This window comes from Bos indicus, chromosome 20 (genome assembly GCF_029378745.1).
Source record: "Bos indicus isolate NIAB-ARS_2022 breed Sahiwal x Tharparkar chromosome 20, NIAB-ARS_B.indTharparkar_mat_pri_1.0, whole genome shotgun sequence".
In the NCBI taxonomy this organism is placed as follows: domain Eukaryota; kingdom Metazoa; phylum Chordata; class Mammalia; order Artiodactyla; family Bovidae; genus Bos; species Bos indicus.
This window is the reverse complement of record NC_091779.1, coordinates 58,409,607-58,422,369: the sequence shown is the minus strand read 5'-3', so window position 1 is coordinate 58,422,369 and position 12,763 is coordinate 58,409,607. Positions and strand designations below refer to the sequence as shown.

At 52.1% G+C, this 12,763-nt stretch overlaps 1 protein-coding gene across 2 annotated transcripts in view; it reads left to right on the top strand.

The window, feature by feature from the left end:
- Window positions 1-6,658, top strand: part of TRIO (trio Rho guanine nucleotide exchange factor) — a 361,479-nt gene extending 354,821 nt beyond the window's left edge. For both annotated transcript variants that reach the window (XM_070774837.1, XM_070774838.1), the window contains exons 55-57: window positions 1,949-2,149; window positions 5,155-5,293; window positions 5,765-6,658. In XM_070774837.1, coding sequence (XP_070630938.1) covers window positions 1,949-2,149; window positions 5,155-5,293; window positions 5,765-6,313 — 889 coding nt within the window. In that variant the 3' untranslated portion in view covers window positions 6,314-6,658. The remainder of the gene's footprint in view (window positions 1-1,948; window positions 2,150-5,154; window positions 5,294-5,764) is intronic.
- Window positions 6,659-12,763: the final 6,105 nt, after the last annotated feature.

Sequence of the window (12,763 nt, the reverse complement as noted above, 5' to 3'; positions counted from 1 at the left end):
ACGGCAGAACACCCAGGGCCCTCCCAAGCCAGCAGCACAAGAGACAGAGCTCCGTAGGAGCACAGAGAGAGTTGGCATGTTCTGCCAGCAGTTGGAAGTTAGGCGTTTTGCATCTGGAATGTAACCGTTAACTGCCTTTCAATATTAAACACTGAGAAAGTAAGAGGACAGGTCCAGTGCAGGCACCCAGCAAGAGTTAAGGTGTCGTACCATGAGCCGTCCAGTGACGTGATGGAGTCGCTCCAGCTCTGCGTCCAGGGCGGCACTGGCTACGCCCCGTCCTCTGGGGAGTCCTGGGGAGAGTCGCTCAGACCCTTTCTGACGGGACGTAGTTCGTGGAATCCCATTGACGGAGGCTGAAGCTGCCCTTCAGGTCTCGGCGATGCCTGGAGATTTATAGCACGAACCAAGAGGGGGCATCGACCCAGAGGGGTGTTTTCTCTGCAGATGGCAGCCAGGGCTTAGGCTGGCAGGACGTCATGTGGCAGGAGGGGGTTGGAAGCATGACTGCCCAGCTTGTCCCTTTTTAAAAGCTTCCCAGGAAGCCTCCCAGCAGCCGAGGGTACACCCCAGGGGCCTTTCCTGGGTGTATCCCTGGAGTGGCCAGCTGCAGGGATCTGTGCGCCAGCCTGTGTGGGTCAGCCTGATGTGTCGGTCAGTCGTCCATCATGCCCATCAGTCCTGTCGCCACATGAGGCTCACCCCTGCTGTTCAGAGCAGCAACATACCACTTCACGCCACGTGCCCCTGACAAGGCAGTTGCTCCCTTGGTCCCTCCCGGGCTCAATCACCCGGCCACCCATGTGTCTGTGGCCTCTCTGCACATAGACGTCCACCCCAGGCTTCCTGGTGTGATGGCAGAGCATCCCAGGAGCCAGAAGCAGGAGCTACAGCCTCTCAAAGCCCAACAGCAGCGCTCTCTCCATAGTCTGTGGACGGAGCCAGCCACCTGCCAGCTCAGATTCAAGGAGGAGAATAGACTCTACCTGTCCCTGGGAGGGGGCTTCCTGGATGACGCTGGTGGTAGAGAACCCGCCTGCCAATGCAGGAGACGTAAGAGATGTAGGTTCGATCCCTGGGTCGGGAAGATCCCCTGGAGAAGGAAATGGCAACCTGCTCCAGTATTCTTGCCTGGAGAATCCCATGGACAGAAGAGCCTGGTGGGCTACAGTCCATGGGTCGGACACGACTGAAGTGACTAAGCATGGCACGGCACGGTCTGTGGGAGGAGAAGCCCCAAGTAGCGTGCCCACCACCCCGTGTGGCGACAGAGGACTGACGGGCATGACAGATGACTGACCGGCACATCAGGCTGAGCCCCTCCCCAGTCTGCCCCCGGCCACAGTTACATCTGTCCCTCACATTCCCCGCCCTGAATCTCATCCCACCAGGACAGCAGGCCCAGACTTGAGGGCCCGGGGTCTTGTTACCTGGATCCCGCCAGGGTGCAGCTGAGGCTTCTCCAGGGTGGCTCATTGGGTGCAGCCCCAGAGACCATAGACTAGAGACGAGTGGGTTAGCTGCCCCACACGCAGTTGTAGGACAGACCTGGTGATGGCAGGAGGTACTGCTGGCCAGAGTCGGGGGCGTGGGGGACAGGAGCCGCTGACTAGGCCTTCCCACGCTTCTTCACACGGTAAGGAAAGGTCTCCGTGAGAGCAGAGGTGGAAGCTGCCTGGGCCGTCATGAGGTCCCTGCTGACAGAGGTCAGAGGGTGGAGAAGACACATGGCCACGTTCTCAGGAGGCGTCTGTCCCCAGGATGGGGGGACACAGAGTCACAGACACGGGCAGCTCCCTTCAGGCCATTCTACGGCTGCAGCCCCTCTGCTGGAGGGGAGAGCAGGGCTGGGGAGGCCATGCGCGTCCAGTCCACCTGGGTTAACGGGGTCTTTCTTCCGTGACCCACTCGGTGCACTCTGAGAGTGATCTTCCCACCTGCTTTCCAGGGGCAGATTCTCTGTCGTGAAGAAATGTGATCAGAAAGGCACCAAACGAGCCGTGGCCACTAAGTTTGTGAACAAGAAGCTGATGAAGCGTGACCAGGTCACCCACGAACTTGGGATCCTGCAGAACCTCCAGCACCCGCTGCTGGTGGGCCTCCTGGACACCTTCGAGACCCCCACCAGCTACGTGCTGGTCCTGGAGATGTGCGTACACACTCTGCCCCGCCTCCCCCTGGCCCCCAGCCCCCCTCCCCCTGGACCCCAGTTCCCCCTCCCCCAGACCCCAGGCCCCCCTCCCCCTATTCCCCCTCCCCCAGACCCCAGGCCCCCCTCCCCCTGGACCCCAGCTCCCCCTTCCCCCTGGCCCCTCCTCCTCCTGGCCCCCAGCCCCCCTCCCCCTGGACCCCAGTTCCCCCTCCCCCAGACCCCAGGCCCCCCTCCCCCTGTTCCCCCTCCCCCAGACCCCAGGCCCCCCTCCCCCTGGACCCCAGCTCCCCCTTCCCCCTGGCCCCTCCTCCTCCTGGACCCCAGCCCCCCCTCCCCCTGGACCCCAGCTCCCCCTGGACCCCAGGCCCCTCCTCCTGGACCCCAGCACCCCCCTTCTTCTGGACCACAGCCCCCCTCCCCCTGGCCCCCAGCTCCCCCTCCCCCTAACCCCCCCCCACCTTCCCTCCTCCTAGCCCCCAGCTCCAACACCAAGCGGTCTTGCTGTTTATTCTCTCAGAAGGATAGGAACTGGGATTTTAGAATTCACAGAACTTCTGAAAACATGTCTCCTATCAGAGTCCACAGTTGTAGAGCTTTCCACCGATACTAGAAGGAAGTATAGTCTTTGTATGAGCTGCTGATAAGGAGGCGCACACCCGGGGGTCTCAGCCAGCCTCGTGATGCCACCGGCTTCCCTCGAGGCCAGACCTCTGCAGACCACACCCCTGCTCATGACCTTAGGCTGCCCTGATCCCGTGTGTCTGCCAGGCTGGGCGAGCCAGGCTGGGGGGCACCTGGAGTGGGCTGACTCAGACCTGCTCCTGTCTGCCGCTTCGGGCTCCCAGCTCAGGCCTGGGGCCTGTCCAGTCCCTTGCAGAGCTTGCCCGGCCCTGCAGGGGGTGCTTAGATGGGAGGGTGAGGTGTGCCTCGCTGAAGAGCGCTGTCTGGGGCGGTTGGGTCCCTATGACACATACCGGCCGTGTGTGCTTTCTCGGTAAACACGTGAGTCGTTTAAAGATAAGGAGTGTGGAACTTAAAGATAAGGAGTGTGGAACTTAAGACCGGGGAGCTGGCGTCCTCGGCCAAGAGCAGCTCTGCCCCCGGGTTATTCAGCAAAGTCCACAGACATCTTGCTGTCATTGCTCGACATCCCACGACAACACAGGACACAGAGACACAGAATCACTGGCCCAAAGTGTCCGTAAAGCCAGGATGGGAGCCCGGCCCCTAGAATGTTCTGGTCTCTCTGAAACACCTCGTCGCTGAGCTTTACTTAGATTCCCATTACTGCTTTTTAGAGGGAGTTCACTTCATACTCTCGCTTGGGTTTATGACTTCACTTCCATTGGCCCAAGCAAACCTCTTGCACCGCCTCCTATTCCCGAGGCGCTGTGGGAAGCGAGTGTCTCAGAGCTGGCCGGCGGGGCCCTGCTCCTCGCTGGCAGGGCTCCCTCGGGGCCCTGCTCCTGATTTTCTGTTGGTCGTGTTTCCTCACAGACGCTCTGCCCCGGGCCCCGGGCCCCGGGCCCAGGTCCGGCCTCGGCCCCCCACCCCAACCCCCCAGGAGTCTCCCCGCCCCAGGGTCCCACTAGAATGTCACCGTGGGCCTGTTCAGCCCCCTCGCTGGCCCCACAAACCTCTCAGATGGCGGAGGGAGCAGGCCGGCCCTCCCTAGCCTCCCCCAGCACCGTGTCCTGGGCAGAGGGCGCGTCAGTGGACCTGGGCCCGTGGCCTCGGCTCCTGGCGAGTCTCAGCTGCCTGAAGGGCTGTTGCAGGGCTCAGGTGGTGTCCTGGTGGAGACCTGGCCCCTGTGGGCCCTCAGGACCTGGGAACGTGCCTTCTGGCTGTAGAAGCTTGATGCCTAACAGCCTCTGCTCAGCTACTCCCAGGGAAGACAAAGAGGCCTAGGCTCCTTGTCAGAATCTCCTGCAAACCCTGATTCTGGTTTAAATTTGCAGTGCATTCGGCTGTCATTTCTTTCCACGGGAATACTAAATGGTTGGGCCTCATCATACTATTAATAGGATTTATTTTCATAACAAGCTACTTACTACCGAAGTTCCCTTGATTACATGTCATTACTGGACATGTAATCATGATCAGCCAATCATGTTAGTTGGCCGATCTTCCTGTAAATTTCTGTATTACAAAGAGACAACACAGCCCAGTGTTCAGAGAGGCTGGAACCAGACCACCTCCTTGCAGTTCCAGTTTCCTTTATGAGCTGTGTGACTTTGGGGAAGTTAATGCCTTCCCTGTGCCTCAGTTTCCTCATCTGTATGAAAGAGGGACAATAAAACACTCTTCCCAGAGAGCTCTCGTGAGGACTAAGCGAGTGGTAGAAAGCATTTAGTCCCTGGCACAGGGCAACTCTGTATAAGGGTTCTTTAAAGTTAAAAGTAATTTCACAGCAGGCAAACTCTGAGTCCAACGTGAAGCCCACTTTATTTATATTCTCTCATTTAGCCATCACGTCCCCCATTTTACAGTTGACAAGACTGAGGCTGGGGAGGTGGTCTCACGTTATTCCCTCCCCAGCAGAGTGCTTACTGTGTGCCAGGCAGTCGCCCAGGTCATGTGCTCAGATCCAGGGAGCAGGTCTGAGTCCAGCCTGCTGGGGTGGGGGGCACAGAGGGGCCTGGGTGCGCCTATCTGCTGGGGTGGGATGGGCAGAGGGGCCTGGGTGCGCCCATCTGCTGGGGTGGGGTGGGCAGAGGGGCCTGGGTGCGCCCGTCTGCTGGGGTGGGGTGGGCAGGGGGCCTGGGTGCGCCCGTCTCTGCTACCAGCTCCCTCTGTGGGTTCCAGGTGCTTTGCTCCCCACTCGCCTCCATGATGAGGTTAAGGCATCACCCTGTTGATCCTGGGCTGCCTCCGGGTAGAGGTGTGGTCCCCAAGCGTTGCTTGGACATTGACAGCGGGGTGTGGAGGTGACACGTGCGTTGTGGTCGCTCTAAAGTGACCAACTGACCCTATAACGCAGCCGCACACCCTTCCCTCTGCAGGGCCGACCAGGGACGGCTCCTGGACTGCGTGGTGCGGTGGGGGAACCTCACGGAGGGGAAGATCCGGGCGTACCTGGGGGAGGTTCTGGAAGCCGTGCGATACCTTCACAACTGCAGGATAGCGCATCTGGACCTAAAGGTGAGCGGGGTCCCAGGGACGGGAATGCCGGGCGACCTCAGCGCATCCATGTGGGACACGACGCCCACTCCTGGGCCCTCCTCTGAACCCGGGCCAGGAGCCCCCAGGGACTGGGAGAGATGCAGGGGGTGGAAGATGGGAACGCGGATGTCTCATCTCTGCTCTAGAGTTGGCTTTTCAGTAACGTAAACAAACCGGAACATAGTAGACAAACGTGAGATCTGCAGATAGTTCATAGAGTTCCTGGGGCAGGACCAGGGCAGGGTGACGAGGCAAGGAGGCGCAGTGTCGCCGTCGATGCCAGGAAGGAGAGTGAATCCCAGGCTCTGTACGGGGGCAGCCCTCGGAAGTTCCAGACCAGGACGAGTCCGTTTCCCACGTGAACAGTCGACCGTGTAGATTCCTGGAGAGCTCCAGCCCAAGAGTGGGGTGGCGGGAGTCCCCTGACGGCTGTTTTATCCTGTCTCCCAGCCTGAGAACATCCTCGTGGATCAGAGCTCAGCCAAGCCGACCATCAAGCTGGCTGACTTCGGAGATGCCGTCCAACTCAACACGACCTACCATATCCACCCATTGCTGGGGAACCCCGAGTTCGCGGCCCCCGAGATCATCCTGGGGAACCCGGTCTCCCTGACCTCAGACACGTGGAGCGTGGGCGTGCTGGCCTACGTGCTTCTCAGCGGCGTGTCCCCCTTCCTGGACGACAGCGTGGAAGAGACCTGCCTCAACATTTGCCGCCTGGACTTCAGCTTCCCAGAGGACTACTTCCAAGGAGTGAGCCAGAGGGCCAAGGACTTCGTGTGCTTCCTACTGCACGAGGACCCCGCCAAGCGCCCCTCGGCTGCGTCGGCCCTCCAGGAGCGGTGGCTGCAGGCGGGCCACGGCCACGGCAAAGGCGCGGGCGTCCTCGACACGTCCAGACTGACCTCCTTCATTGAGCGGCGCAAACACCAGAACGACGTTCGACCTATCCGTAGCATGAAAAACTTCTTACAGAGCAGGCTTCTGCCTCGAGTTTGACCTGTCTTGAAGTCCTTTCTCATTCTCTTTCACCTGCCAATCAGCCGTTAAGTCTGACTTTGTTTATTTTTTTTTGGAAGAGAAAACAACAAACCGACGACGACGTAAGCAGTCCGCTGCCCGATTGTCCCGTCGTGTGACACCGCGTGCGTTCCCGAGCGAGCTGTGCTCTGCAGCTGCCTGGGACTCGGGCCACAAGCCCTGCGGGGTGTGGGGGGAGGGGTGGAGGCCTTCTGGAACACTCTGCGAGAGCGGAGACAGCGTTGCTGAGTCACAGTCTTTTATTCAGGTTTCTGCAAAAAAAAAAAAAAAAAAATTTTAAAAATAAAAAGAAACTTTTTTAAACGAACACGAATAGCATTTTGCAAATTGAAAACATTTTCCAGGATTTATTCAAGGAAACAAATGCCTATGTTCAACCACTGGTGTTAACGAACAAAACAAGATACTGGACACCTCTGGGGAAGAGCCCCCCCACCCTACCCCCAGCGGCGGCCTCGTCCAACTCGGGGGTCCCCCTGGCTCTGAGCTTTTTCCAGCTGCCCCGTCTGTGTGCCTCTCGCCAGGACGCCAGACTGGGCTTCTGAAATGTGCATTCAACCTCAAACTTTTGCATAAAAATAGAATGAATCGTTTGCTCTGATGAAATGTAGGCCTTACTTGTACATAAGACTGGTCCTGCCTTCGGTCTGCCCTTTCCCTTCACCCCTGCCTTCCCGCCCACCGCCCGGGGCTTCCTTTAGGAGGGGTCTAAGGGGTCTGCCCATCCGCGAGGAGGTCAGGTTGGGTCCTGCCCTGCTACCCCCTCCCCACCCCCGCGTCCCACCCCCTAAGCCGTCAATCAGATTGTTGAGCAGTATACAGTCCGATGAAAATACTGTAAATGCGCTCATTGGGGTTTGTTTTTTTGTTTGTTTTTTTTTTTTGGTTTTATTTCATATCATGTGCAATGTTGTGGCTTTAACATTTTATGCAACTATTTATGAAGACCTCTGTTGTACCTGTAATAAATATATAGAAAAAGCACATATTCGTACAGTGAGATTTATGGTTTTTGTGCGTGTGTCGGGGGCGGGGTGGGGGGTGGGGTTCGTAGCCCTGTGCCATCGGTTCAAGGAGACAACTCTTGGTGAAATTTGTCAGTTTTGAGGACTGTACAAAGTGATTTCATACTCTGAATATAAAACTGGATAATAGGGTAATGTTTTAAATTTTATTATTCTATTATTCAGAATGCCAAAGTATTATTTTTTTTCCCAAAATCAGTCTGGACATTTCCTACTTTTTAGACTTTTTGACATTCAACTTTCTGTACAAAAATTGGCTGGATTTTGAGCTTTTGGTAAGAAATAAAAGCCAGTTAGGCACCAGCCGCCTCGAGGCTGGCTTTGGTGTCTGTGGCACTGTAGTGTGGGAGGCCCTCAACAAGAGACGCTGGGCTTCTGGGCACGCTTGAATTTTTCTGGATGTCTTTTTATCTTTGTTGTGTGAAATACACTTAAAAGACCAGCCCGCTTCCCAAGCCAGCCAGACACCTGGGTCTTCAGCCATAAACTGGCATAGTTCAAGCTTTGCAGCTTCCAATGTATTTTTATTTATTCTTTTGTTGAATTTTCGTTTGTTTGTTCCTTGTAAAATTGTACAGAAACTTTTTAAAAGAAATTGGATTCAAAACTGGATGTGTATTCGTAACCTCACAACTTTTATTTGTGTATTGTTTCTTTTTATTATTTCAGTTAAAATTTTACATTATTTTGCATGTATATTTCTTTGTACAGAGACCTTACATGTTTACACAGTATGATGTGATGTAAATATTTTATTTTGCCATCAGTTATTTTAAAAAATTAAACATATTTGCCTGATGTTTGTGTTAGAGCTTTTCTTTGAATTGGTCACTGTTGAATCAAAAAGAGATGGATGAGGGAAACCCTGAAGGGAAGGCCTCTGCTGAGTCAGGAGTGGGCGTGGGGAGAAGAGTACTCTGGATTAGGAACCCACTGTAGGCCACATCCAGAAAAGGGTGTCTGGTGACGCTCCTGCAGAGTGGTTCACAGCCCAGACTCAGAAGAGACCTACCTGCCTGTAACCCAGAACATCAGCTGACTGTTTACGGAGAAGCTGTGCCTGTCCTGGTTAGAGTAACTAAGACACCCCTTGTTCTTAATGAGCACAGAATCCGAGCAAAGGAAAAAGCTGTTGCATGCTGGCCACAGAAAGCAAAACTAACATTCAGATGGATTTAAGAACTTGAAGGGCTTCCCAGGTAGCACCAGTGGTAGAGAAACCGCCTGCAGATGCAGGAGACTTAAGGGACACGGGTTCGATCCCTGGGTCAGGAAGATCCCCTGGAGGAGGGCACGGCAACCCACTCCAGCATTCTTGGCTGGAGAATCTACAAAGTCCACGGGGTCACAAAAAGTCGGACATGACTGTAGTGACTTAGCACATGCACAAGGACTTGAAACACTTAGGTTCAAGCACCTGAATTAAGAGCAAGCCCAAGAATCCGTGTCTGCAAAGACTCCCCAGTGGTGGCTTCTGCCTGCCCCTGACATCAGTCATCTTTCCTGATCATCTCTATCATCTTTCTTGCTTTGATTCCTTTCTAATGCCTTTTTGAATCGTTCCCCCTGTGATGCTGACTTTTTCCTTGGCATACTAAAAAGGTTTTACTTTGCATCTGTTTCCTAAAATCCTGGAGTTAAGACAATGTGTGAGAAGATGACACTTGTGCTAACCCACGTACGGGCACGGGGAACAGGCTCTCCCAGAGGTGTGTGTGCTTCCTCCTGGTTTCCCGGGGCCAGTATTGTTCTGTGGGCTCCAGAGGACGGAATCGCTGGGTCAGTTCTGACACACAGCTCAGTGTCAGGCCTTGGAGGGAGTCCTGTGGCTACCATGGGCCGCCACAGCAACAGGAGGGAGGCTGGACTCTGCTGTTTTCCAGTCGGACACCTGCTGGAGGAAGTAGTCATGCCTGTGAGTTAGCAAACATCGCACCAGGGTGGCGTGGCCCGTCATGATCACTACCTAGATTTCTCAGATAGCAAGGTGTTATTCTGCCTGATGCGAAGAGCCAACTCATTGGAAAATACCCTGATGCTGGGAAAGATTGAAGGCAGGAGAACAGGGTGACAGAGGATGAGATGGTTGGATGACATCACCTACTCGACGGACATGAGTTTGAGCAAGCTCCAGGAGGTGGTGAAGGACAGGGAAACCTGGTGTGCTGCAGTCCATGGGGTCACAAAGAATCGGACACGACTGAGCAACTGAACAACAATTCTGCCTGTTACTAATTATATATAATTTTTAAATCCCAGCATTTTCATTAGCCCTAGAAAAAAAAAATTTGCCAGTATTTTCATGCAATAAATTATGCCAAAAATCATAGCAAGTCACATCCAAAAAATCTTTGACAGGTTTAGACCATTGGAAGGAAAAGTCCATTCAACTGTACATTTTTGAGACATAGCTGTAGAGACAAAGAGTTTGTGGGATTGATAGGTTGTTCTGTGTGTGAGTGTGTGTGATTTAACCTACAAGGTTAACCCTTGTATCACTAGGTAACATATCCTAGTCTCTCTAGTAATTTTCTTTGATAATCTGCTTCATCTGATATTAATGTAGTTCACTCCTGCTTTTTTTATTTCATTTATTTATTTACTTTCGGCTGTGCTGGGTCTTCACTGCTTGGTGTGGCTTTCTCTAGTTGCAGTGAGTGAGGGCTACTTTGGTTGAGGTGTATGGGCTTCTCATTGAAGTGGCTTCTCTTGCAGCACACAGGCTCAAGGGTGTGAGGTCTTCAGTAGCTGTAGCTCGTGGACTCAGTTGTTGGGACTCCTGGTCTCTAGAGCACAGGCTCGACAGTTGTGGCACACAGGTTAAGTTGCTCCTCAGCAGGAGGGATCTTCCTGGACCAGGGATCAAACCAGTGTCTCCTGCGTTGGAGGGCGGATTCTTTACCACTGAGCCAAACGAAGCCTTTTTTTTTAAGTTAAAAGTTTGCATGGTATAACTTTTTCCATCCTTTAACTGCTAACATACCTATATCATTGTACATGAGTAGATTTCTTACAGATGACATATAACTGGATCGTAGTTTTTAATCTACTGCCCATTTCTCTTTTTTTAGTGTACTTAGAGTACTTGTATTTAATGTAATTAGTGGTAAAAGGAAGGCTTATGCCCGCATTTTTATTTTTTGGCTTATTTTTCTCTGGTTTCCATTTGTGTTTTCTTTTGCCTGCCTTCCTGTGGGTTGCCTGAGCACTTTTAGAATTCCATGTTGATTTATCTCTGCTGATTTTTGAATATATCTCTCTGTAGTACGTTAGCCATTTCTGTAGTACTGTTATTATGTATGCGTGACTCATCACACCTACCTGTGTTCTCATTTTACCACTTTCTGTGAAATATAGGAACCTTTCCTCTCTTTGTGTCTCATTACCTTCTCCAGTTTGTAATTGTTTTAAATATTTCCTCTATAGACATTTAAAGCCACATCACACAACTTTGCTTCAACAATCAAACATAATTAAAAAGACTAAAATGTATTCTACTTAACTCATGTTTTGACTCCTTCCATGGCTCTTTCTTTTTCCTGATATCCAGGGTTTCTTCCATTATCCTTTAGAGAGCTAACTTGAGCCCTTCTTTTACTGTAGCTCTGTCGGCAACACGTTCTCTTAGCTTTCCTTCATCTGCTAATGCCTGCATTTACCCTTTCATTGAGCGACTGAACTGAACCCTTTCTTTGCTGGTATTTTCCCTGGATATGGAATTTTGGGCTGACGGTTCTTTCCTCGCAGCACTTAAGAAATGCAACCCTTCCTTCAGGCCTTCACATTTCTGATGAGAAATCTACCGTCATTCAAATTCACATTGAAATTTTTCTCTAGTAAATAAGATGTTCCCCCCTCACTTTCAAGATTTGTTTTCGTTCTTAGTTTTCAGAAGTTTTGACAATGATGTGTCTTAGTGTGGCTTTGTGTTTATTCTGTCTAAGACTTCATTCAGATTCTTGAATCTGTAGGTTCATATCTTTCGTCACATTTTCATTTTTTTTCAAGTACTTTTAGAGCCATGCCTTCTGTCTTCTTCAAAGACTTGAGTGATGTGAGTACATAAACCTTTTTGGGGGGTCCCACGGGTGCTTTTTTTTTTTTTTTTTCCATTGCTTCGGGTCTTAGTTGCAGGATCGTTCGTTGTGGTGCACAGGCTCCTCTCTAGTTGTGGCACATAGGCTCCAGGGCTGGTGGGTTCTGTAGTTGCAGGGGGCTCAGCTGCCCCACAGCAGTGGGATCCCAGTTCCCTGACCAGGGTTCGAACCCACGTCCCCTGCATTGGAAGGCAGACTCTTAACCACTGGACCACCACGGAAGACCTGGTCCCACAGGTCTTTGAGGTGGTATTCTTACCCCCACCCCAAGCTATCTCCTCTTTGTTGTTCAATCTGGGTAATTTCTATTTTTCTATTGGCCAGTACACTGAGTCCCTCCTCTCTCCACTCTAATCTGCTGTTGAACCCGTACACTGATTTTTTTTTTTTTTTTTGGCTGTTGTATTTCTATCTTCTAAAATTTCATGTGGTTTTTCTTTATATATTCTATTTATTTGCTGAGACTTTTGATCTTTTCATTTATTTCAAGCACATTCGTAATTGTTCCTTGAAGGATTTTTATCATGGCTGCTTCAAGCCTGCTGGCAGATAATTCTGACACCCCTGCCATCTCATGAATAGTGTCTATGCCTTATCATTTTTCATGCAAGTTGAAATTTTTCTGGTTGGCTTCATGAATGAGCTGCATTTGAAGTGGAGGCATTTTAAGATATTATGTTGTGAGGCTCTGACTCTCACTGAACCCTTCTGATTTAGCTGGCCTCCTCTGATAGCATTCCAGCAGGGAAAGGGAGCTGGTGCCAGCTCATTAATAGTGATCAGGGTTCTGGGTTCCATGAGCCTCCCTGGATACTACGGGGAAGAATCAAGACCTGACCCTACACTAGGCCTCCTCTGACACATCCCTGGGTGGAGAGGGGAGAGCTTGTGATGCTTTGGTGGGAGGGGGAGCAGATGTGTGGTCTCCACACAGAATCCCCGCTGATAACAGGTGTAGGGGGTCTTGTTACTGCCCTTCAAGAATGAAGGTCCTAGCTTCCTCTTCAGCCTTCCTTAACACCACCTTTTTTCCTGTGGTCATGTATGGATGTGAGAGTTGAACTGTGAAGAAAGCTGAGCACTGAAGAATTGATGCTTTTGAACTGTGGTGTTGGAGAAGACTCTTGAGAGTCCCTTGGACTGCAAGGAGATCCAACCAGTCCATTCTAAAGGAGATCAATCCTGGGTGTTCTTTGGAAGGACTGATGCTGAAGCTGAAACTCCAGTACTTTGGCCACCTCACTCGAAGAGCTGACTCATTGGAAAGGACTCTGATGCTGGGGAGG